The sequence below is a fragment of the Pleurodeles waltl genome, chromosome 10, assembly GCF_031143425.1.
Source record: "Pleurodeles waltl isolate 20211129_DDA chromosome 10, aPleWal1.hap1.20221129, whole genome shotgun sequence".
NCBI classification, from domain to species: Eukaryota; Metazoa; Chordata; class Amphibia; order Caudata; family Salamandridae; genus Pleurodeles; species Pleurodeles waltl.
In genome coordinates this window covers 66,200,489-66,227,180 of record NC_090449.1, presented here as the reverse complement: position 1 = coordinate 66,227,180, position 26,692 = coordinate 66,200,489, and the positions used below count along the sequence as shown (strand labels likewise).

General features: G+C 48.5%; 1 protein-coding gene across 1 annotated transcript; it reads left to right on the top strand.

The window, feature by feature from the left end:
- Window positions 1–102: 102 nt before the first annotated feature.
- LOC138261062 (ras-related protein Rap-2c-like) lies at window positions 103–6,387 on the top strand. Its single transcript, XM_069209682.1, has one exon. It carries the CDS (start codon window positions 4,133–4,135, stop codon window positions 4,799–4,801), a length of 669 nt encoding a protein of 222 aa, XP_069065783.1. The 5' UTR covers window positions 103–4,132; the 3' UTR covers window positions 4,802–6,387.
- The last annotated feature ends 20,305 nt before the right edge of the window (window positions 6,388–26,692 follow it).

The window sequence follows — 26,692 nt, the reverse complement described above, 5'->3', positions numbered from 1 at the left end:
GGGCAGGATGTCACCCGCTGGCACCGGATTGGACGGAGCTGGGAACCCGCAAGGTACAAAGCCGGCGGCGCAGAAAGCAGAGCGCGAGCTCCAGGGCTGGCGTGTCCCGTGCACGAGAGCCAGTGGTGGGGAACTTTACACGAGTGTCCCGAACTTCACGAGCGGAGATAACAGCAGCTGCCGAACCAGCATCTGCAAGGAGAACCGAGTCTGCAGCTCCGGAACCAGAAGGTGCACTGTCTGCACAGACTGAAGCACACGGACCAGGAGGTGCACTGTCTGCACAGACTGAAGCACACGGACCAGGAGGTGCAACATCTGCACAGACTGAAGCACACGGACCAGGAGGTGCAACATCTGCACAGACTGAAGCACCTGAACCAGGAGGTGCAACATCTGCACAGACTGAAGCACCTGAAGCAAAGTGCAGAACCTCCAGCGCCTGAACCAGAGAGTGCAGAACCTGCACACAGAACCTCCAGCACCTGAAGCAGAGTGCAGAACCTCCAGCGCCTGAACCAGAGAGTGTAGAACCTGCACACAGAACTTCCAGCACTTGAACCAGAGAGTTCAGAACCTGCAGCGCCTGTACCAGAGAATGCAGAACTTGCAGCGCTTGAACTAGCGAGTGCAGTACCTGCAAACAGACCCTAGGACACCCGAAGCCGAGAGTGCAGAACCTGCAGCGCCTGAACCAGAGAGTGCAGAACTTGCAGCGCTTGAACTAGCGAGTGCAGAACCTGCAAACAGACCCTAGGACACCCGAAGCCGAGAGTGCAGAACGTGCAGCGCCTGAACCAGAGAGTGCAGAATCGGCAAACAGACCCTGCAGCACCCGAAGCAGACAGTGCAGAACCTGCAGGTGCAGTGCCTGAACCAGAGACTGCAGAACCTGCAGCACCTCAACTAGAGAAGGCTGCAGAGGCTGCAAACAGACCCTCCAGCACCCGAAGCAGAGTGCGAAACCTGCAGCGCCTGAACCAGAGAGTGCAGAGCCTGCAGCACCTGACTCAGAGTGCAGAACCTGCACACAGACCCTGCAGCACCCGAGCCCAGAGTCCAAGGCTGCAGCACCTGAAGAAGCACCTGCATACAGAACAGCTGGGGCACCCCTGGGGCCAACATTTGCACGGACCCTGCAGCGCCAGCACCAGATTCCACCTCTGCAACACTTCACTCAGCGGTGTGACATCTGCACGCACGTCCTGCAGCACCTGGACCCGGCTATCTAACTCTAACCCCTGAAGAGACCCAGCACCCGAACCAGAGAGTGCAGAACCTGCAGCACCCGAGCTACAGAGTGCAGACCCTGCAGCACCCGAACTATAGAGTGCAGAACTGCAGCACCCGACCCCAGAGTCCAAGGCAGCAGCACCTGAAGTAGGTACCATCTGCAGAGAGAATAGCTCGTGCACTCCAGGGACCAGAGGGGCCAACATCTGGACAAACACTGCAGCACCAGAGTCCACCTCTTCATACACGAGCTGCAACACTTCATCCAGGGGGTGTGACCGCTGCATAGACATCCTGCAGCACCCAAACCAGACTAACCCTGACCCGCAGTATCTGGACCAGGGAAGGACATCACAGAAAGGCTGCCACATCAGTGTCACGCATCTCCACAGGGATCCTTCTTCACCAGAAACAGAGGCTCTCTGAAGCGGCTGAACCAGGGAGAGCCACAGCAGAGGTCCTACGCCTTGCGTCCCACAACTTTACTGAGACCAGATCCGGAAGCATCCGAACCAGACTGTCTAACTCTAACCTGCTGTACCTGAACCAGGGAGAGCCACAGCAGAGGTCCTACGCCCTGCGTCCCACAACTATACTGAGACCAGACTGTCTAACTCTAACCTGCAGTATCTGAACCAGGGAGAGCCACAGCAGAGGCCCTACGCCTTGCGTCCCACAACTATACCGAGACCAGACTGTCTAACTCTAACCTGCAGTATCTGAACCAGGGAGAGCCACAGCAGAGGCCCTACGCCTTGCGCCCCACAACTATACTGAGACCAGACTGTCTAACTCTAACCTGCAGTATCTGAACCAGGGAGAGCCACAGCAGAGGCCCTACGCCTTGCGCCCCACAACTATACTGAGACCAGACTGTCTAACTCTAACCTGCAGTATCTGAACCAGGGAGAGTCACAGCAGAGGTCCTGCGCCTTGCGTCCCACAACTTTACTGAGACCAGACCCTGAAGCATCCGAACCAGACTGTCTAACTCTAACCTGCTGTACCTGAACCAGGGAGAGCCACAGCAGAGGTCCTACGCCTTGCGTCCCACAACTTTACTGAGACCAGATCCGGAAGCATCCGAACCAGACTGTCTAACTCTAACCTGCTGTACCTGAACCAGGGAGAGCCACAGCAGAGGTCCTACGCCTTGCGTCCCACAACTATACTGAGACCAGACTGTCTAACTCTAACCTGCAGTATCTGAACCAGGGAGAGCCACAGCAGAGGTCCTACGCCTTGCGTCCCACAACTTTACTGAGACCAGATCCGGAAGCATCCGAACCAGACTGTCTAACTCTAACCTGCTGTACCTGAACCAGGGAGAGCCACAGCAGAGGTCCTACGCCTTGCGTCCCACAACTATACTGAGACCAGACTGTCTAACTCTAACCTGCTGTACCTGAACCAGGGAGAGCCACAGCAGAGGTCCTACGCCTTGCGTCCCACAACTATACTGAGACCAGACTGTCTAACTCTAACCTGCAGTATCTGAACCAGGGAGAGCCACAGCAGAGGTCCTACGCCTTGCGTCCCACAACTTTACTGAGACCAGATCCGGAAGCATCCGAACCAGACTGTCTAACTCTAACCTGCTGTACCTGAACCAGGGAGAGCCACAGCAGAGGTCCTACGCCTTGCGTCCCACAACTATACTGAGACCAGACTGTCTAACTCTAACCTGCTGTACCTGAACCAGGGAGAGCCACAGCAGAGGCCCTACGCCTTGCGCCCCACAACTATACTGAGACCAGACCCTGAAGCATCCGAACCAGACTGTCTAACTCTAACCTGCTGTACCTGAACCAGGGAGAGCCACAGCAGAGGCCCTACGCCCTGCGTCCCACAACTATACCGAGACCAGACTGTCTAACTCTAACCTGCAGTATCTGAACCAGGGAGAGCCACAGCAGAGGCCCTACGCCTTGCGCCCCACAACTATACTGAGACCAGACTGTCTAACTCTAACCTGCAGTATCTGAACCAGGGAGAGCCACAGCAGAGAACCTGTGCCTTGTGTCCCACAACTATACTGAGACCAGACTGTCTAACTCTAACCTGCTGTACCTGAACCAGGGAGAGCCACAGCAGAGGCCCTACGCCTTGCGCCCCACAACTATACTGAGACCAGACCCTGAAGCATCCGAACCAGACTGTCTAACTCTAACCTGCTGTACCTGAACCAGGGAGAGCCACAGCAGAGGCCCTACGCCCTGCGTCCCACAACTATACCGAGACCAGACTGTCTAACTCTAACCTGCAGTATCTGAACCAGGGAGAGCCACAGCAGAGGCCCTACGCCTTGCGCCCCACAACTATACTGAGACCAGACTGTCTAACTCTAACCTGCAGTATCTGAACCAGGGAGAGCCACAGCAGAGAACCTGTGCCTTGTGTCCCACAACTATACTGAGACCAGACTGTCTAACTCTAACCTGCTGTACCTGAACCAGGGAGAGCCACAGCAGAGGCCCTACGCCTTGCGCCCCACAACTATACCGAGACCAGACCCTGAGGCATCCGAACCAGACTGTCTAACTCTAACCTGCTGTACCTGAACCAGGGAGAGCCACAGCAGAGGCCCTACGCCCTGCGTCCCACAACTATACCGAGACCAGACTGTCTAACTCTAACCTGCTGTACCTGAACCAGGGAGAGCCACAGCAGAGGCCCTACGCCTTGCGCCCCACAACTATACTGAGACCAGACCCTGAAGCATCCGAACCAGACTGTCTAACTCTAACCTGCTGTACCTGAACCAGGGAGAGCCACAGCAGAGGCCCTACGCCTTGCGCCCCACAACTATACCGAGACCAGACCCTGAGGCACCCACACCAGCCCCAGGACATCCGCACCGAGAGCCCTCCTTAAGGGTCCAACGTCCCCAGGGCGCGCCATGGCCCCGTCCCAGAAGCACTGCGAGGACCCCGGGCCCACCGTGCGCCTGGTCTTCCTGGGCGCGGCCGGCGTGGGCAAGACGGCCCTGATCCAGCGCTTCCTGACGGGCCGCTTCGAGAGCCGCCACCGGCGCACGGTGGAGGAGCTGCACGGCCTGGAGTGCGCGCTGGGCCCGCGCAGGGTGAGCCTGGAGGTGCTGGACACCAGCGGCAGCTACTCCTTCCCGGCCATGCGCAGGCTCAGCATCCGGCGCGCCCACGCCGTGGCGCTGGTCTTCTCGCTGGCCGAGCCCGACACCTTCCAGGAGGCGCGGCGCCTGCGCGACGAGGTGGCCGCGCTGCGCGCCGGCGAGGACCCGCCGCTGCCCGTGCTGGTGGTGGGCAACCAGGCCGACCTGCTCCCCGGAGGCCTGGGCCCGCGGCCGCCGCTGGCCGAGCACCTGGCCGCCACCGCCGAGCTGGAGTGGGGCTGCAGCTACCTGGAGACCTCGGCCAAGCAGGACTACAACGTGCAGCGCCTCTTCCAGGACCTGCTGCTGCAGGTGCCGCTGCCCTGCCCCGGCCTGCCCAGCCCGGCGCTGCGCCGGAGGAGGTGGACGGAGGGGCAGGCGCGGGTGGCGCCGCAGGGGCACGCGGGGGGCAAGCGCGCCAGCTGCAGTGTGCAGTGAGGGGGTGCGACGTGGTGCCAGGAGACATGGACTGCGGCAGATGTGCAGGTCTGAAGTGTGCAGCGTGGGGACCTGCGGGCCTTGGTGCCAACAGACCAGTGTGCAGGTCTGTAGTGTGCAGTGAGGGCATTTGCGGGCCGTGGTGCCAAGTGACCAGATGCACAGGTCTGCAGAGTGCAGTGACAGGCCGTGCTGCCAAGAGACCACATGTACAGGACTGCAGTGCCTCGTGCTGGGCACAGAGGGCGCTCTATGCCAACCCATGACATAGCTGCCAACGTACCACCTAAACTCAACTTCAGCCAGTCTCTTTATTTTTCTTTGAAAATCTCGTTGAAAGCCGCAATTTGTAGCACTGCTGCTCTATTGAGTGAAAGCCAGGTCTGACCCATGGTCACTATTACAACTTGATGACATTTGGCCTCTGTGCCATGATGGTCTAAGAACAGTAAAGACAATTTCCCCTGGCTCGTAGAATGGTGCCACAGGAAACCGAAGTGATCAACTGGGACTCAAGAACCGCAAAGAATTCCCAGTGACCCTCGAATGCCCATAATGGTACCTTAATGTCTGTAAATGATCAAAGACTATGAACTGACCTTAAAGTGACTGCAGGCAGTGGCAGCTTCATTCGCGAGGACTCGTGCACTTCTCGTCTGCAAGGGCATGCACATAGCATTGCAATGGGTCATACAAATGTATGGTCACTGCAGATCGCTCCATTGAATTATGCACATGTAAGAACGGATACTAAAATGTTGCAGTGGTTGATGCACACATCATAATGGCTGCCAAACACATCTCAATATTTGTTGCATATAGTGTTGCAATTGTTAATGCACATATCGTTGCACCGGTTAATGCACGTATACATGTTGATGCACAGACTGCGATGGTTATTGCTCTATAGTTCAAACAGTGGCTTCATGTATGTGTGCAACGGATAACACACTTTATAATGCAAAGACTTTGCAAGCTACTAGTCCGCAGCTGAGCTATGTGCCAAGTAACTTGTCACCCACGTGCATTGTATATTGTGGCACACAATAAGGTTAATTCAGCTTCACGTTACTTGGGGTGTACCTGCACACAACCACCCACTGCACACCCAGAATGTATTATTGCACACTATGTACCCTTGAGTATACAGCTCTATGATCAGGGATGCAATTTGACACACCGACGAGGTTATCACTCAGTCTCCCCACATACACAATTGCTTACCCTGAATGTAATAATGCACACCCTCGGCTGTGTACCCAAACACTCTTGAATTGCTCACTCTTTTCCCGGAAGTGAAATACTGCACACCTTGCAGCCACTGCGGCAGACCCAGGGGACGTCAGGCTGGACAGGGCGTTGCCAAGGGTTTCTTGAATTATACTCCTGTCCACACCCCCCCTCCCCGAAAGCTGCAAGGAGGCCTGTTCTCATTCTCCAGATTGGAGGGTTTTATCATTTTTTTACATTTCATATATTTGGGGATGTACCAGTCTTTTAGATTTTGTGCAGTATTTGTATTTTAACATATCTTCTGTTATATGTTCAGCAGGCTGCATATATATTTTTAAATAAATACATAGTGAAATAAATGTGCTGTTCTTTCCTGCGTTGGGTATTCAGGCTGACGTGTTTGCCTGGTAGCTCTTTTTCACCACAGGACCCCGGAGGAAGGGAGGTTCGGGGAAGGGGAGACTCATTGCTCCTTTACAAAGGAGGGGACCGTCTTGCGCCACCTGAGAACGGGCAGAGAAGTATCATAGATTAATTCGGGAGGAAAGGGGTTCTACCACAAGTTTCATGAAGTGGAACACCTAAGCGCGCGCGTTGTAGACTCTCAGAGTTGGTGATGAATCGTGAGGGACGGCGAATAAGACAACAGACAGTGGCGGCGCGTGCACTCACTATGGTGAGGAATTTACCAACTTTCACAGGACTGTAAGGTCCGTCAGGGTCAGGCAGTGATGTACACGTGGTGTGGATATGAGCGAGTGCATTGAACACCATAAGGATCACTGAGTTATTGGTGGCTGTAGGGCAGACATGAAGACCGGAAGTGACGGGGGCATGCACAGGAAGTGATGTAGTCATACACATGCCAGTGGAGTGAAGTATTGACAAGTGGATGAAGCGAGGTGGGTGGGCACAAGGGGTAGGTAGGATGCTGATTTTTTTGAGGCGCTGCAGCGGGCAAGGTTTGGGAGCCACTCGGAGGAGTACAGTGCCTACAATTTCAGGGTGAGAGATGTGCATAGGCTGTGTTTGGCAGCCAGATGATGGAAGCCGGCGGTGTGAATGTGTCTGAGGCAGCTACATTTATGTCACCGCGTGGCGCAGGGTGGAGCAGGGGTGCAGTGGAGTCCGGTCCGCTGGAGAGCCTGTCTGCAACCAGGGTATTAGGAAGGGATGTGGCTGCATGGGGGGCGAAGTGGGAGGTCCATTCTAGTGTTCACAACCCGACCTGGCTCCGAGAAGAGCAGCGAGGGAACCTCCAGCCACGTGCTAGACCTACGAGCAAAGCACGTCTCTCTGCAGCAGCGGAGGGGTTGAAGGGGATGGATGGGGTGGTTAGGGAACCAGAGAAGCTGCCAGTGCTGGACGAGGTCCCCCGTGGGTGAATGGCTTCCGTGCAGGTGGACGCACGAGACTCCAGCTGGAGGAAGAAAGATGGATCTGCGTCAGCACGGAGGCGGTGGGAGAATCCGAAGGAGGGAGTGATGCCGACGGGGAATCTGGAGTACTGAGGCTATATTAAGGGGGTACAGAGGAAGAGTTTGGGGGTACAGCATGTAGGTGGATGAAGTGAGAAGCCCGGGTAGTCACACTGACTGCTGACGAGGTGAGGCCAGAAGCATGGCAGTGTGTGACGGCGATGGCTGGGCATGAGAGATGCAGCACAGTGGCAATGCCGCCGTTAAGTAAGATAAAACCGCAGGCGAGTGACTGCCGCGACCAGATGAAATAAAGATGCAGTACATGAGTGACAGCAGCCTCTGTAGTGTGAAGTACCCGAGGTGAGGTGCAGTACATGAGTGACAGCAGCCTCAGTGCTGTGAAGTACCTGAGGTGAGGTGTAGTACATGAGTGACAGCAGTCTCAGTGCTGTGAAGTACCCCAGGTGAGGTGCAGTACACGAGTGACAGCAGCCTCCGTGCTGTGAATGAAGTACCTGAGGTGAGGTGTAGTACATGAGTGACAGCAGTCTCTGTGCTGTGAAGTACCCCAGGTGAGGTGCAGTACACGAGTGACAGCAGCCTCCGTGCTGTGAATGAAGTACCCGAGGTGAGGTGCAGTACATGAGTGATAGCAGCCTCTGTGCTGTGAAGTACCCGAGGTGAGGTGCAGTACATGAGTGACAGCAGCCTCCGTGCTGTGAATGAAGTACCCGAGGTGAGGTGCAGTACATGAGTGATAGCAGCCTCTGTGCTGTGAAGTACCCGAGGTGAGGTGCAGTACACGAGTGACAGCAGCCTCCGTGCTGTGAATGAAGTACCCCAGGTGAGGTGCAGTACATTAGTGACAGCAGCCTCCGTGCTGTGAATGAAGTACCCGAGGTGAGGTGCAGTACATGAGTGATAGCAGCCTCTGTGCTGTGAAGTACCCCAGGTGAGGTGCAGTACATGAGTGACAGCAGCCTCTGTGCTGTGAAGTACCCCAGGCGAGGTGCAGTACATGAATGATAGCAGCCTCGGTGCTGTGAAGTACCTGAGGTGAGGTGCAGTACATGAGTGATAGCAGCCTCGGTGCTGTGAAGTACCCCAGGTGAGGTGCAGTATATGAGTGACAGCAGCCTCTGTGGTATGAAGTACCACAGGCGAGGTGCAGTACATGAGTGACAGCAGCCTCCGTGCTGTGAATGAAGTACCCGAGGTGAGGTGCAGTACATGAATGATAGCAGCCTCGGTGCAGTGAAGTACCCGAGGTGAGGTGCAGTACATGAGTGACAGCAGCCTCTGTGCTGTGAATGAAGTACCCGAGGTGAGGTGCAGTTCATGAGTGACAGCAGCCTCCGTGCTGTGAATGAAGTACCCCAGGTGAGGTGCAGTACATGAGTGATAGCAGCCTCTGTGCTGTGAAGTACTCAAAAGCCAGTTTGTAGAACCTCGAGTTGGTTGTAGATCGAGAGTTGGAATCACATGAAACGAAACCTGCAGGTATTTGACAAAAACCAAAGGCGAGAGACCTGATTTTGTTCAGAAGAATATGGATCAGCTGTAGGTTTTTAGAGGGTGGGGGGTTTAATCACTGTGGCTGGGTTTTTCCCTTCCTCAATACCCAGTGATTTGCTGCCATGATTTTCCACCACTATTTGTTCTGGACCCTCCATGCTGCACCCCTGCCTCTCAATGCCCACCAAGAGGCCACTCCAAGCACCGGTGCGCACACTAAGCTGACACCTAGGCCCAGATTTACAAAGAAATCACGCAACACAATGCAGCATGTGAAGTTGCTGCGCTGTGTGAACGGGTGAGAGAATAGCACTATATCTACTAAGATGTGACACTGTTCTCTCCTAGCGGGTGGTGCACTTTGACTCCCACGCAGCCACACCGTTACCCTTGTGCCATAGTGCAAAGGTGTCTGAGTTGTTGTAAGCATCGTTTTTGTGCAGGAGGAGTTTGTTTCTGTACAAAACTAAGATTTAAGGTGTTTCCCGCGTTGTATGTGTGCTGTAGAATGCAGCACGCATGCAAAGAGGGAAAAACATGTTGCTTTGTTACACCTGCCTCAAGGAGACACAGGATATTTACAATTCTCTGTAAATAGGGATTTGCGTAAAAAATCATGAGTGGTTGCTTGCGAATGCCCATGCACCTCCCATGGAACGCCCCCTTGACACAAAGTAACTTAAAATGGAGCTTTGTGCACCATTGCGTTACTATGGGGTACATTCCAGTGCAGATCACAATTTCCATTGGATGTAAATACCAACACAGCACTCAGGCTTGTGTTAGAGAAGCAATGCTCATCCGATGCAAAGTCTAATCTAATGACCTCTGGCGGGTACAGAGTTCCCACTTGGGACTGTACCTTGAATCCAATTTTTGTGCTGCACCGGCGCAGAAGAGGGGCCATGTACTTCTTTTTGGCATCTTCAGTGCACAAGTTGACTTGAAAATATCAGAATAATGCATGCCTTGCTGAAAGCAGTGCTCGGGAACACAGGTAATTATTGCCCTGTGTACCCAAGCTCTGCTGTCATGACAAAATACATCAACTCTGAGTTTTTTCAAGTTAATGTATGTGCTAAGTACGTCAAGAAAAGCTTGCAGACCCTTCTTGTGCCAACACAGCACAGAAAACAGCATCAAGGTGACCCCCTGGTTATGACATTGCAGTCTGGAGATTGGTAGTAGAGACCCCTTCCCAGGGACAGACAATGGTGGAAAAGTAATAGGGAAAGCAAAGCTCTAGTCGAGAGATGAGGTGTCTGGCTTGTCCCAAAGAACGAGCTGTGCACCCCCAAAAATGGCATTTAAATCAAGCAAGAAGCACCATGGAAACATGTGATAAAGACTCTGAAATTCAAAAACATGTGTTTCTTTTAGAACTCTGGGCCTGATTTAGAGCTCATCAGGCGCATTACTGCATCACTACGGTGATGGATATCCTGTCCACCGAAATCTAAATCCCACATGCTATAACGGGATTTAGATTTCGGAGGACAGGATGTGACGAGTAACATGTCCACTGAGTTCTAAATCAGGCCCTTAGTGTTTCTGCAGCAGTCACATCACTGTCTTAATTACCCAGAAGTAATACAAAGGCAACAAACATCCCTCCAAAACCCCTTCAATAAATAGAATGATTTTTATTAAAAGTGATGGCTGGCGAATCAAAAGTCAAGTCAGTTGTCACATCCTTCCTTATGTATGGCCTATCGTTTTATTATAAAGGGGGCAACTTTATAGTGCAATGAAATATATACAGGAGAGGTCTTTTGTGCCATGCTCACCTGGAACCGAATTACTTCAAGGTGCTCTCAAGTGTGATGATCAAGGAAAACAAGGCATGGCGGAATAAAGTGATTTGTATAGGTTCACACAGTTTGGTCAAGCTGTGATTTGATTCCATGTTTCCTGGTTAGATACTGCAATTCAGCCACTGCGTGCATATCTCCTTCTCTCTCCTGTTTCACTCCAAAGGACAATGCTTTGTGTTTGCGAAGTTATATCAGCACAGCATGTATATAAATACACTTACCACACATAAAAGGGCCACAGAGTGAAAAAGAAAAAAAACGAATGTTCTTGCCCAATGTTACGGTATCAACAAAATGCCACAAATATGGGTTCCAGAATCAGCCTTTGTTTGATGATGTCCAGTTGGGTTGTGAAACCTGTTGTGACATCATTCACTGGATGCCTTCTTTAATCAATGTAACACAAGAAGCCTTTCCAGAGGAAAAAGGTACAAAGTTACACAAGAGGCCTTTCCAGAGGAAAAAAAATACAATGTTACACAAGAGGCCTTTCCAGAGGAAAAAAAATACAATGTTACACAAGAGGCCTTTCCAGAGGAAAGAAGTACAATGTAACACAAGAAGCCTTTCCGGAGGAAAGAAGTACAATGTAACACAAGAAGCCTTTCCGGGGGAAAGAAGTACAATGTAACACAAGAAGCCTTTCTGGAGGAAAAAAGTACAATGTAACACAAGAAGCCTTTCCGGAGGAAAGAAGTACAATGTAACACAAGAAGCCTTTCCGGAGGAAAAAAGTACACAGTTAAGGGAATGTTATACACTCTCTTCACTCAAATTGCATGCTAATATCACTGGCTTCCCATGGCTTAATAAAGAGAATGATTCTAGGAAAGGTTCAACATCTCAACCAAAGCTATTACGCAAATTAGAAAAAACAAGGAGGGTTTGCAAATTCAGCCTGATTGTCTGTTAAGTTGCAAGTCTTCAAAGAGTAACATGTAAACTTCTGAGCTCGGCTGCAGATACACTTTCACCTAAATGTTCTACGATCAGACACCTGCTAACAGCTGAGGCTGAGAAGCAACCGTTCAGGATTTGTGTGCGGACTTATCTTCCCTCACGTAGCAGTTCTCATATTTTAGAAAACTGCATTGAGGCAGAAAAGGAGCAGTGTCTCGACTCTATTTTGGCTCATCAGTCCCAAAGGACAAGGGCTGGGCCAGATCCAGCCACACAGCATAAGCCAGACTCAAGCTTTGCTTGCCCCGCCCACCTTACCCCTTACCACAGCTGTCTCTCAGCAGTCTAAACAGGTGCAACATCAACAATCTACAAGAAAGGTGTGGAGCCTCCGGTACACACCTACTTCAAAGGCTGAGCTCCCACCCCACAAGCTTTTTCAGTGTTTTCAATATTTTTTTTTAAACATCACTGGTTATCAGTGTTTACTCTTTTTTTTAGTCCACAGCAAATAACAGAGGTGATGCTTTTCCAGTGCTTAAGAATATGTTTTGCTTTTAACTCCTTCCTTCCTTCCTTCCCTCATTCATTCATTCCTCTTGTCAATTCTACCTCCCTTCTTCCCTGTTCCTAACTCCTTTCTGTATCTTTGTACCTTTACGCTTGAATTTTATCTTTCAAGTATTTTCCATTGCAGTTTAATCTGTGTCTATTACTGCACCACCTTCTCATACGGGAGTTGGGTGCCAAGGAACTAATATATATACTGGTCACGAAATGACCTTTGGTGACAGCCACTGACCACCAAACATTGATTTTCACCAATATGTGGCTCTTTGTTTATTTGACAACAATGCAGGGACTACCAGGCATGTGTGAGGATTGCACAAGGCACTTTACCTTTGTGTTCTGTGCAACTGCACTTTTCTAGTGCATTTTCCATTCCGGAGTGGCGGGGAGAGAATAAAGGCAGATGGATATGTTTCTATTAATTGCAGTCATAGTGGATTGTGCAGGTGATTTTGCTAAGTGTCTGGCCTTGTTCGAGCACCATACGTTGCAAGCTTCGTTTTGACATGGAAGCAATAGGAATGAAAGGTGAATATGTTGGTCCTGAGGTTGTATCTTGAACACATTTTATATCAGAGTGCAAGCTCAGAACAGATCCAGGCAAATGTTACCCAAACTGTGCTGTTTCAGTACAGACAGGGCTGGCTTTAGGGTGGTGCAACTGGTGCCGCCACACCTGGATCTGACGGGGGGGAGGTGTTTTTAGAAATAACTTATGGGGTTAAAAGTACCTGCTGACCCAGAGTTCCTTGCATGTCCAGCAGTTTTCAGATAACAATAAAATATCATGAATACTCTGGTGATTGTGGCACATATGCAAGTGACATAGAGCAGGTTGTGCTCAGAGAGGGGTCATACAGAGGATGGAAAGGAAGGGATAGTTTGAAAGAAAATGGAGGAATGGCAATCAGGAGTTTTAAGTAAAAAAAAGTTTTGATTAAGAGTTTTAGGAATATTATAAAGGCTTTTTGAGACAGCATGCAGAAGCAAGTGCCTTAACCCAGTATGACATTTGAAAATGCAGCCTCTATGTAACTAATTAAGACAGAAAAAAATACTATTTATTATTCTGAAATGTACTAATATTTTAAAATTGTATTCAAAGCCTGGTCTGGTGTTTCTTTCCTTGAAAATCTTCTGTTTTTTGGGGAATGGCTTTTCCTCATTTTGACAATTCCCAAAATCGAGTTTCATCGGCCAGGTTTCATTAGGCTGGTTTTCTCAGATTTTGGAATTTGCCAATTTAGGGCTCGCCAAGAGTAGTGGGTATTTTTGCAGAGTCACTTTTAAATCTTCAAGATCAGCCGTGCATCCATCAATTGGTGCTGCACAGTGTCCATGTATGTGGAGAAGCAATAACTCCAACTTGGTGCAGACATGCAGCACACTTATTTAATGCAACCTGAGAAATGTATGTGGTTTGCATAGCTGCCAAGTGGCCCCATGCCACATCTAACACCAGGGCCGGAGTGGGAACCCAAAGCAGCCCTGGCAATTTTGTCGGACCAGCCCCGGATCAGGTGATGGGTGGGAGGTGGGGTGGACGAGCAAGTGCGAGCTTGCTGCAGCTTTTCCTACTGGGGGCCAATATTGCAGCAACTTTGCAAAATCTGCCCTCAGTCACAAAACTGGCCCCTACTGCTGCAAAAGCAGCTCCCACCCTTCTAGCCTTCCGGGAAAACGCCTGATGCCCACTGCCGCCAGTCCGGCCCTGTCTAACACCATCAGTCAGTACAGTTTCTTCTGCCAGCAGCATTATGTATTTGTGGACTTCAGGTTTTGCCGTTAAAATTGTAAGCATTGATGTCCCCAGATAATCCCATCAGGATTTCATTCTGACAATATTTAGCCAGGACATGGATCAAAGGGTATGATGATCTCCCTCACTTTTAGCTGCAAACCAAAGTCATTCATGCTCACTGGAGAATACCTACCTACTATACCAACTACTAGGGATCACCTACTTTTTAGGACTGGCCTAGAGACAACTTTAACTATCTCGCAACCTCATGTTTCCTATAAAAATCTTAGTAAAGTATATGCAAGCATACATATATATAGGGGACTTTTGGTCAGCCCTCTTCTCTCATTGGTCTGTTCAGTTGTCATTCAAATCTTGCTTCCACCTAGCATAGCACAGTCAAAAGGCAAGTGGGCATGCCCGCTTCATCCTTTGCTGCCCTGCACTGTAAGGGATGGTAATTATTCTCTTTACATGCTGCTGAAAAGGGAGTGGACTACTTTTTCCACAGCTGGTGTGCTTGGCGGGTGGGCCAACTTTATTGTATATATTTGCAAAATAAGCAATCAAGTAAAACAGGGAATTAATGCATACCAAAGGCAGACCTACTGGCTTTGAAAAGGTGTCCTGTCATATACAAGCAAACCCTCAGAATGTTGAACTTGAGGCAAAGTTTGACACATTAAACTTACGCTTATGCACTGAGACAGGCATAATTCAGGTATTTTGAACAATGGAAGCCACATGCCTCCTTTTTGGGGTTATTTTTTGTAACGCTATAGATAGCACGCATTGTAAGCACCGCGTTTGTATTGTCGTAAATATTGTATCTTCTATTGTGAAGGGCAGTAGAATGAGTGTTAGGAACCGTACTGAAAATCACAAGCTTTTGGCGCCACCTGCTGGCCTCCTACTGATGCAGCTTACATCGAGTTCTTCTGGAGGAGGACTCCAAAACACATGAAAACTGATTACATGTCTCCAATTATGGAAAGCTCATGAGGGGCTCTATGGCAGTATTTACCCTGTGGGTGCAATGGACATTTGCACCAGCTTGTGCCACCCCAGGACACTTTGGTATTACAGAAGGGTCCACAGATGCTTGCTACAGCATGTGTGTGGCTGGTAAACTCACGAGGGGGCCTTACATCATCTGCCTTATCAAAGAGTTGGAGGCGAAGAGACCGTCAGGAGGCTCACTAACTGTGCCACGAAGAGGGAGGGCATAGTCACTCACCTTATGTCGCCCCTTGCAAGGGAAGAACGGGGGTCCCAGGGACTTCCCCCAAGTATTCCCCCGCAGTCTTACAGTGCACCAGCCTTGATGTGGATCTCTTTCTCCCATTTGAATTGCAGCCCTGGTTACCACCTAAACAGTGAAAGGCAGGCCTGTGGCTTGCACTAATGCGCCATATGCAGGTCAAGGGCATTCCCAGTTATAGGGCTCATCTTCTCGCTCTCCACCACCGAGTGAAGGATGCGAGACAGCCAATGCACCTTATACCCTTAGATGACTGCACGACATCTGGAACACCAGCCTGCAGTTTTTACTCTTAAAACTGCTCTAATCTAAAATGCCAGGGGCCATATTACGAAAAGACCCCTTGGGGTGCAACAGGGAAGCATCACCATTTACCGCACCCAGGGGCACTTTAAATTAGTAAAAGAGGCCTCAGATGCTAGCACGGCCCCTTCCGTAATACAGTTAGCTCCTGTGCTCTCTTAAGGGGCGTTGCCTCATTAGGATGGGGGTGAGGCCTTATGTTGGGGGAAACATTTTGTGTCTGCTCCCTCTCTGCACCAGTGCAATATTACAGAGGTGAGGACAGAGACAAAGAAACCATCAGAAGGCACACTCACTGAGCGACACAAAGAGGTGGCGTATTTGTCAGTGCATACCCTCTGAAGGGGGATAGGGGGAAGATGGACCCCACAGACATCCCCCTGCAGGCAGGTGCAGTCACTCATTGCACCCTCCCCCAGGGGGCTCTCTGTCCCACTGAAAGTGTAGGCAGGTGCTGCCTGCACGGTGAGAGGGAGTCTGGCTTTAATCAGCCCTTCCATCTTTCACTGATGCACTGGCCCCAGGGTAGCAAGAGTTTGGGGCTGGTCTTGGGACATTAATTTGTCAGTAATATGACTCAAACAGCGACAGGGCGCCCTGCCTACAATAAGAGACTAGGTGGCCTTCTCAGAAACAGAACAGGAACTGCCATCAGTTGAAGAAGAAATCGATTCGTGTAGTCTATTGAAAAGGAAGACCAACTCGAGCAAATACCTGTCTATCGATGGAACAGAGCATCAAAACAAAATAATTAAGCGTAGGGCCTGAATGTCGGTGCAAACCGTCAACAGAACGAAGGAGTCTTACAACGCTGTGAAGTTTCCTAGGGGCAGGGACTGCTCCAGTCCAGGTTTATACTTTGAATTCTGCGACTTGTAGTCTTGTTTATACCATTATAAAATAGGACTACAAGTCCCAGAACTGAAAGAACAAAAAACTGGGCTGGAATAGTACATCAGTCATGGAACTGGAAAACTTGGCTACGATGGTCTTAACAGCCCATCACACATCTTTACCAGACACTCTGGTTATTGTTCTGAGTCTGCTTATATTGTCTTTGCCTATCATGGCCTGGATGTGCAATGTGCCTGACCTTTGTGTGATGCTTAAGCTCCGCCCCCTGAGTGTGCCTCAGCCGTCACTAACTACCTTTCCAACAATGCTATTGTCTAGCCCATGGGCACTAGCAAACATTTTCCCAGGGGCCAAAAAGTCTAGTCTGTGATGTGACCGAGGGCTGCAGTGATGCCACCAGGGTGGTGGTTGGGGTGGGGAGTGGGAGGAGGGAGGGGGCTTCAGGGGCAGTGGGTTTGGTAGGGTGGGTTTAGGGGAATTAAAACATGTATATCTAGTAGCTGGATTGCACAATGTGAAACCAGAAAACCTGTGATTCATCCCGGCTTCCCCACTTTAGCAAATTGTGTGATTCTAGGCAAATATTTTATTTCACTTTCTGTTCTTTTTCTTCATCATCACATATAAGAGGACTTCGTAAAACATGACTTCAGGATGTGGACTTTACAAAACTTTCTCCAGTGTTTGATTTAATATTGTTGTTCATGTATAATAGAAACCAAGGGGGGTACCCAAAGAGTGCACCTTACAACTGACTTGCTTCTTACTTCACTATTGGCATTGTTGTCAGGGTGGGGTTGGAAGGAATCTTTCTAAATTCATGTTTGAAAACTATCACTCCATAAAAATGCTTCTCAATGCACTGATATGATCTGTATGTACTTACTTAGGTGAAATGGTTCTGCATGTTAATGACTTTGAAGAGACTTTATCATACTTTTACAATTTTGCTGCCAGATGTCTTTAAAAATGAAGGTGTTATTAAATTTAACAGACGAAGGACAACCTAGCTCCTGACTTTCTTTAGCATTAATTAACATTTTTAAAAAATGCTTGCTTGTTTATTTAACATCTTTTTAATGATAGTGCTGAGTCAAGTAAACAGCAGCCCAGTGGTGCTGTTGACGAGGGGGTGGGGGGGAGAATGTAAAGGTCAAGAGGGCCGTATGTGGCCCATGGGCCGTACTTTGACTATTATTGGTCCAGCTCATGGTGCATGAAACCCTTCCCAAAGAATGTGGCTTCTGACAATCTCTTAATGGGACTCACTGTGGGATGTATTCTCCTTGTTTTTGCCATGACCCTGACACATGGCCCACTGTCCCTGATGCTTTCATGTTCACCCCTGAGACCCTGACAGCTCCCTGATGTTGGTGCTGTCTCAGTGGAAGCACAGAGTGTACCTGAGCCTCTTGTCCACCAAAGGGCTGATAGCTCCCTGCTTCTAAAATATTCATCTTATCAGGGGCAAAGCTATCAATAGTGCAGCAGGTGCAGGGCCACCAGGATGTAGGAGGGGCCCACTGGATCACAAATAATGCTGTTTTCTACTACTACTAACCCCGGTTGGTGGGTCCAGTTCCTTAGCTTGCACTGGGACCCATGGCGCCTTTGTTACGCCACTATATCTAATCCGATCATGCTCCTTGGCAGCAACACAAGCAACCAGCCCTTGCCTGCAGACACTGAAATAATTGTGCAGAGGTGGTTAATTGCAAACGTTTTCCTTGTTCCCTCTTCCGTGCCAGCAATGAATCCAAAGCTCTGTGCTCATGTGTCCTCAGATGCTTCAGAAGGATGGAGGTGATAGCAGTCGGATGTAAAATGGCTGCTGATCTGCACTGCACCTGATCTACTTTCATAGGGAAAATTTAGGGGGATGTAAGAGAAAACCTTTGGGGTTCATAGAATCAATCACTGGGGCAGACAGAAAATGTCAAACCAATCTCTGTTGTCAAACTTAGAGGTTCTGAGTGTGATTTAAACCTTCTTTTCAAGAAGTTGCCCATCATGCTGGGTTTTCAAATGATGCTGCCAGATGACTTCACGTCTCCAAGGACACAGTGCTCCAGTACTGGGCTCTTGTCTTGGAAACCTCAGTTGTCAGGCGTGTTTTAGCTCAAGTGGATCACCTGAAGTGAACCAGGACATCAACTTGTGGGTTGTATTAGTTTGTTATATGAAAAACATTGGATTTCCATATCCTTGGTGACATGGAGTCATCTGGTAACCTCATTTTATAAATATGTAGACTGTCGGCTCACATACACCATCGAAAGCTTCAGTAAACTCAGACGGGTTACAAGTTTCCACCCTTCTCACCCAGAAAAAGTGCACACCAGAAGCAGCAGTGCAAACGTACAACATACATGGCAGTGTTCAAGCTTCTCTAGTTACGACACAAGCAGCAACAGTGCAAGCTTCCTTCACACACACACACACACCCACACACACACACACACACACACACAAGTGAAGTAAACTCAGACCTGTTGCAAAGTTCCATCATTCTCATCCAGAAAATGTACACAATAGTAGCAGAGTGCAAATGTACGACACACATGGCAGTACAGCTCTAGCATGTTCAAGCTTCTCTAGTTATGACACAAGCAGCAACACTGCAAGCTTCCTTCACACACACACACAACTGTAGTAAACTCAGACGTTGCAAGCTTCCATTCTTCTCACCCAGAACATGTACACAACGGTAGCAGCAGTGCAAATGTACAACTCACATGGCAGTACAGCTCTAGCATGTTCAAGCTTCTCTGGATACGACATAAGCAGCAACAGTGCAAGCTTCCTTCACACACACACACACACACACAAGTGTAGTAAACTCAGACGTGTTGCGAGGTTCCATCATTCTCACCCAGAACATGTACACAATGGTAGCAGCAGTGCAAACGTACGACACACATGGCAGTACAGCTCTAGCATGTTCAAGCTTCTCTAGTTATGACACAAGCAGCAACACTGCAAGCTTCCTTCACACACACACACCCAACTGTAGTAAACTCAGACATGTTGCAAGCTTCCATCCTTCTCACCCAGAACATGTACACAACGGTAGCAGCAGTGCAAATGTACAACTCACATAGCAATACAGCTCTAGCATGTTCAAGCTTCTCTGGATACGACATAAGCAGCAACAGCGCAAGCTTCCTTCACACACACACACACACACACACACAAGTGTAGTAAACTCAGGCGTGTTGCGAGGTTCCATCATTCTCACCCAGAATATGTACACAATGGTAGCAGCAGTGCAAACGTACGACACACATGGCAGTACAGCTCTGGCATATTCAAGCTTCTCTAGTTATGACACAAGCAGTAACACTGCAAGCTTCCTTCACACAAACACACAACTTTAGTAAACTCAGACGTGTTGCAAGCTTCCATCCTTCTCACCCAGAACATGTACACAACGGTAGCAGCAGTGCAAACGTACGGCACACATGGCAGTACAAATCTAGCATGTTCAAGCTTCTCTGGGTACGACATAAGCAGCAACAGCGTAAGCTTCCTTCACACACACACACACACACACATACACACAAGTGAAGTAAACTCAGACATGTTGCAAAGTTCCATCATTCTCACCCAGAACATGTACACAATGGTAGCAGCAGTGCAAATGTACGACACACATGGCAGTACAGCTCTAGCATGTTGAAGCTTCTCTAGTTACGGCACAAGCAGCAACACTGCAAGATTCCTTCACACACACACACACAACTTTACTAAACTCAGACGTGTTGCAAGCTTCCATCCTTCTCACCCAGAACATGTACACAACGGTAGCAGCAGTGCAAATGTACAACACACATGGCAGTATAGCTTTAGCATGTTCAAGCTTCTCTGGGTATGACACGAGCAGCAACAACGCAAGCTTCCTTAACACACACACACAAACAACTGTAGTAAACTCAGACGTGTTGCAAGCTCCCATCCTTCTCACCGAGAACATTACACAACGGTAGCAGCAGTGCAAATGTACAACTCACATGGCAGTACAGTTCTAGCATGTTCAAGCTTCTCTGGGTACGACACAAGTAGCAACAGCACAAGCTTCCTTCACACACACACACACACACACACACACACCACACACGTGTAGTAAACTCAGATGTGTTGCAAGCTTCCATCCTTCTCACCTAGAACATGTGCATAACGGTAACAGCAATGCAAACGTACAACACACTTGGCAGTACAGCTCTAGCATGTTCAAGCTTCTCTAGCTACAACACAAGCAGCAACAGCACATGCTTCCTTCACACACACACACACACACACACACACAGTGTAGTAAACTCAGATGTGTTGCAAGGTCCATCATTCTCACCCAGAACATGTACAAAACGGTAGCAGCAGTGCAAATGTACGACACACATGGCAGTACAGCTCTAGCATGTTCAAGTTTCACTAGTTACGACACAAGCAGCAACAGCGCAAGCTTCCTTCACACACACACACACACACACACACCTGTAGTAAACTCAGACATGTTGCAAGCTTCCATCCTTCTCACCCAGAACATGTACACAACGGTAGCAGCAGTGCAAATGTACGACATATATGGCAGTACAGCTCTAGCATGTTCAAGCTTCTCTAGTTACGACACAAGCAGCAACAGCGCAAGCTTCCTTCACACACACACACACACACAAGTGTAGTAAATGCAGACACATTGCAAGGTTCCATCCTTCTCACCCATAACATGTGCACACTGGTAGCAGTAGTGCAAATGTACAACACACATGGCAGTACAGCTCTAGCATGTTCAAGCTTCTCTGTGTACGACACAAGCAGCAACAGCGCAAGCTTCCTTCGCACACACACACAAGTGTAGTAAACTCAGACGTGTTGCGAGGTTCCATCCTTCTCACCCATGACATGTACACTCTGGTAGCAGCAGTGCAAACGTACAACACACATGGCAGTACAGCTCTAGCATGTTGAAGCCTCTCTAGTTACAGCACAAGCAGCAACAGCACAAGCTTCCTTCACACACACATGCACACATACACACGTGTAGTAAACTCACACGTGTTGCAAGCTTCCATCCTTCTCACCCAGAACATGTACACAACGGTAGCGGCAATTCAAACGTACGACACACGTAGCAGTATAGCTTTAGCATGTTCAAGCTTCTCTGGGTATGACACAAGCAGCAACAACGCAAGCTTCCTTATCACACACACACACGCAACTGTAGTAAACTCAGACATGTTGCAAGCTTCCATCCTTCTCACCCAGAACATTACACAACGTTAGCAGCAGTGCAAATGTACAACACACATGGCAGTACAGTTCTAGCATGTTCAAGCTTCTCTGGGTACAACACAAGCAGCAACAGCACAAGCTTCCTTCACACACACACCACACACGGGTAGTAAACTCATATGTGTTGCAAGCTTCAATCCTTCTCACCTAGAACATGTGCATAACGGTAACAGCAGTGCAAACGTATAACACGCATTGCAGTACAGCTCAAGCATGTTCAAGCTTCTCTGGGTATGACACAAGCAGCAACAGTGCAAGCTTCCTTCACACACACGCACACACACAGAAGTGTAGTAAACTCAGATGTTTTGCAAGCTTCCATCCTTCTCACCGAGAACATGTGCATAATGGTAACAGCAGTGCAAACGTACAACACACATGGCAGTACAGCTCTAGCATGTTCAAGCTTCTCTGGGTACGACACAAGCAGCAACAGTGCAAGCTTCCTTCACACACACACAAGTGTAGTAAACTCAGATGTGTTGCAAGCTTCCATCCTTCTCGCCCAGAACATGTATACAATGCTAGCAGCAGTGCAAATGTACAACACACATGGCAGTACAGCTCTAGCATGTTCAAGCTTCTCTGGGTACGACATAAGCATCAACAGCACAAGCTTCCTTCACACACACACACACAAGTGTAGTAAACGCAGACATATTGCAAGGTTCCATCCTTCTCACCCATGACATGTACACACTTCTAGCAGCAGTGCAAACGTACAACACACATGGCAGTACAGCTCTAGCATGTTGAAGCTTCTCTAGTTACGGCACAAGCAGCACACTGCAAGCTTCCTTCACACATACACACACACGCACAACTTTAGTAAAGTCAGACTTGTTGCAAGCTTCCATTCTTCTCACCCAGAACATGTACACAACAGTAGCAGCAGTGCAAACGTACAACACACATGGCAGTTTAGCTTTAGCATGTTCAAGCTTCTCTGGGTATGACACGAGCAGCAACAGCGCAAGCTTCCTTAACACACACACACACACATGCAACTGTAGTAAACTCAGACCTGTTGCAAGCTCCCATCCTTCTCACCCAGAACATTACACAACGGTAGCAGCAGTGCAAATGTACAACTCACATGGCAGTACAGCTTTAGCATGTTCAAGCTTCTCTGAGTACGACACAAGCAGCAACAGCACAAGCTTCCTTCACACACACATGCACACATACACACGTGTAGTAAACTCAGATGTGTTGCAAGCTTCCGTCCTTCTCACCTAGAACATGTGCATAACGGTAACAGCAGTGGAAACGTACAACACACATGGCAGTACAGCTCAAGCATGTTCAAGCTTCTCTGTGTACGACACAAGCAGCAACAGCGCAAGCTTCCTTCGCATACACACACACACACACACACAAGTGTAGTAAACTCAGACGTGTTGCGAGGTTCCATCCTTCTCACCCATGACATGTACACTCTGGTAGCAGCAGTGCAAACGTACAACACACATGGCAGTACAGATCTAGCATGTTGAAGCCTCTCTAGTTACAGCACAAGCAGCAACACTGCAAGCTTCCTTCACACATACACACACACACACACAGCCTTAGTAAACTCACACGTGTTGCAAGCTTCCATCCTTCTCACCCAGAACATGTACACAACGGTAGCGGCAGTTCAAACGTACGACACACATAGCAGTATAGCTTTAGCATGTTCAAGCTTTTCTGGGTATGACACAAGCAGCAACAGCACAAGCTTCCTTCACACACACATGCACACACAAAGTGTAGTAAACTCAGGTGTGTTGCAAGGTTCCATCATTCTCACCCAGAACATGTACACAATGGTAGCAGTAGTGTAAATGTATGTTACACATGGCAGTACAGCTCTAGCATGTTCAAGCTTCTCTAGTTACGACACAAGCAGCAACAGCACAAGCTTCCTTCACACACACAAACACAAGTGTAGTAAATGCAGACACATTGCAAGGTTCCATCCTTCTCACCCCTGACATGTACACACTTCTAGCAGCAGTGCAAACGTACAACACACATGGCAGTACACCTCAAGCATGTTCTAGCTTCTCTGGGTACGACCCAAGCAGCAACAGCGCAAGCTTCCTTCACACACACGCACACACACACACGTGTAGTAAACTCAGATGTGTTGCAAGCTTCCATCCTTCTCACCTAGAACATGTGCATAACGGTAACAGCAGTGCAAATGTACAACACACATGGCAGTACAGCTCAAGCATGTTCAAGCTTCTCTGGGTACGACACAAGCAGCAACAGCACAAGCTTCCTTCACACACACACGCACACACACACACGTGTAGTAAACTCAGATGTGTTGCATGCTTCCATCCTTCTCACCTAGAACATGTGCATAACGGTAACAGCAGTGCAAACGTATAACACACATAGCAGTACAGCTCAAGCATGTTCAAGCTTCTCTGGGTACGACACAAGCAGCAACAGCACAAGCTTCCTTCACACACACGCACACACACACCCAAGTGTAGTAAACTCAGATGTGCTGCAAGCTTCCATCCTTCTCACCCAGAACATGTACACAACGGTAGCAGCAGTGCAAATGTACAACACACCTGGCAGTACAATTCTAGCATGTTCAAGCTTCTCTAGTTACGACACAAGCAACAACAGCACAAGCTTCCTTCATACACACTCACACACAAGTGTAGTAAACGCAGACACATTTCAAGGTTCCATCCTTCTTACCCATAACATGTGCACACTGGTAGCAGCAGTGCAAATGTACAACACACATGGCAGTATAGCTTAAGCATGTTCAAGCTTCTCTGTGTACGACACAAGGAACAACAGCACAAGCTTCCTTGACACACACACACACACACACACATAAGTGTAGTAAACTCAGACGTGTTGCGAGGTTCCATCCTTCTCACCCATGACATGTACACACTGCTAGCAGCAGTGTAAACGTACAACACACATGGCAGTACAGTTCTAGCATGTTGAAGCTTCTCTAGTTACGGCACAAGCAGCAACACTGCAAGCTTCCTTCACAGATACACACACACACGCACAACTTTAGTAAACTCAGACGTGTTGCAATCTTCCATCCTTCTCACCCGGAACATGTACACAACGGTAGCAGCAGTGCAAATGTGCGACACACATGGCAGTATAGCTTTAGCATGTTCAAGCTTCTCTGGGTATGACACAAGCAGCAACAGCACATGCTTTGTTCACACACACACACGCAGACACAACTGTAGTAAAATGAGACACGTTGCAAGCTTCCATCCTTCTTACCCAGAACAAGTACAGACCGGTAGCAGCAGTGCAAACGGATGACACACATGGCAGCAAATCTCTAACGTGGGCCGCCACAATTCAAGCTTCTTTAGGTACTACACAAGCAGCAACAGTGCAAGCTTCCCTCCGAACCAGAACAGGGACACAGCATTGTGCACACTTAAAGATAGAGGCAGCTTTAGGGCAAACTTCCTCATCGAGAAACATGTTAGAACGTAAGCCACAGCGAGAGATTACTATGCAAACTTTCCTCACATACAGGGGACAAATACAGCAATGACTCCAATTGTATAAGATTCTCCCTCATAAAAGGAAAAAGCCATGGAGCTGGACCAGTGGATGAATCCACAATGTTGGGGCTCTTGGATCTAGGTCAAACTCTGCACACTCTGTCGGATCTGATCCGATATTCCCTCTGGTTCTCAAACCGAAGCTAGAGTGTCTCTCCAGACCAATGGCTCGTTCTCTTGTTTCCGCACAATAACTTTCTATTTCTTGGCATCATAAAGTAATGGCATTAATGCATCTTTTATTGATAGTTGCCTCAGGCTCATGGAAGTGTCAAAGCACCAAAGTCAGGTGTCATTATTTGCCATGATAATGATCCTCATTACCGAGGACTCAAAAGAATGAAAGGCTGTACTGGCAAGGCCGGACCTCAAACCTGTGACCAGAGTTACAGTAGATGTGCCGGATGTCGGGGTGCAGGAATGCTGCAGCACCTTCAGAATAAACATGTAGGAGTTCAGAAGGTGAATGAGCAATAAGTATGCCCCAACAGCTTGTTTTTATCTTGCAATATTTTCTGTGTGTTCAAAGACAAAGGTAAAATCGCAGGCTAAGGTTTCTGACAAACTGATGCTGATTCTTTTAACATGCAGACTGTTTTAACTCTTTTTCCTCTCACTGCAATGCATCGGAGCCTTTTGTAAAGAGAAATATCTGACAATCTTGCCAGGGTACAGGGAGTGTGAAAGGAAAGGCTGTTTATTATCAGGTTCTTCCTAACACACAACAACATCTACATATCTGTAAATTATCTATACAAATATTTAAAAACTTATGTGCATGTAAGAAAGCACAAATGAAGCACTTTTTTTTGCAATTCTGAAGTGTGAAGGAAACAAATATTTTAATAGGATTGAAACGAATCAAGCCACTACTTGTAGATGTGCAAATGATAAATATTTGCTGAAACCTGATGTGCACACACTATCGTTTGTGCGCTATCCAGTTTTATCAGTAAAACAGAATGGCAGTGCAAATTTTGTTGTCATTTCAATGGGAAATGTGCTGTCTGTAAATGACAGTGCGCTGCCATTATATGTTTACGACCGTGTGCTCCAAAATGCATCACCAGCTACATACTCCACCTTTACCCCTCTGCTGCCGAATCGGCATGGCTCATTTGCGACACTTTTTTTTGTGTGATGCTTGGATTTCTCACGGTCCGTAGCACTGATGGCTTCATACCTTCTCCAAAACTTGCTCAAGAACCACTGAGTTACACAAGTTGTCTCTACTTTTAGTAAATAAACAATGTGTATTTTGTCTTGGTAAACAGCTCCTCTTGTAAGGCACTTGCTCAGAAGCCCCATGAGCTCATCTTTGATGCAGCCAGTATACTTTGTGAGCAGTTCCTTGTTTCTGGTCAGTGGCCGACTATCTGTTCCAGTCAACTGAATCAGAGTACCTTTCCACAGCTATGTTTGTTTTCGGTGT

What these genes read in the sequence shown, in the direction of transcription:
- LOC138261062 (XM_069209682.1), top strand. Translation starts at nt 4,133, where the DNA reads ATGGCCCCGTCCCAGAAGCACTGCGAGGACCCCGGGCCCACCGTGCGC.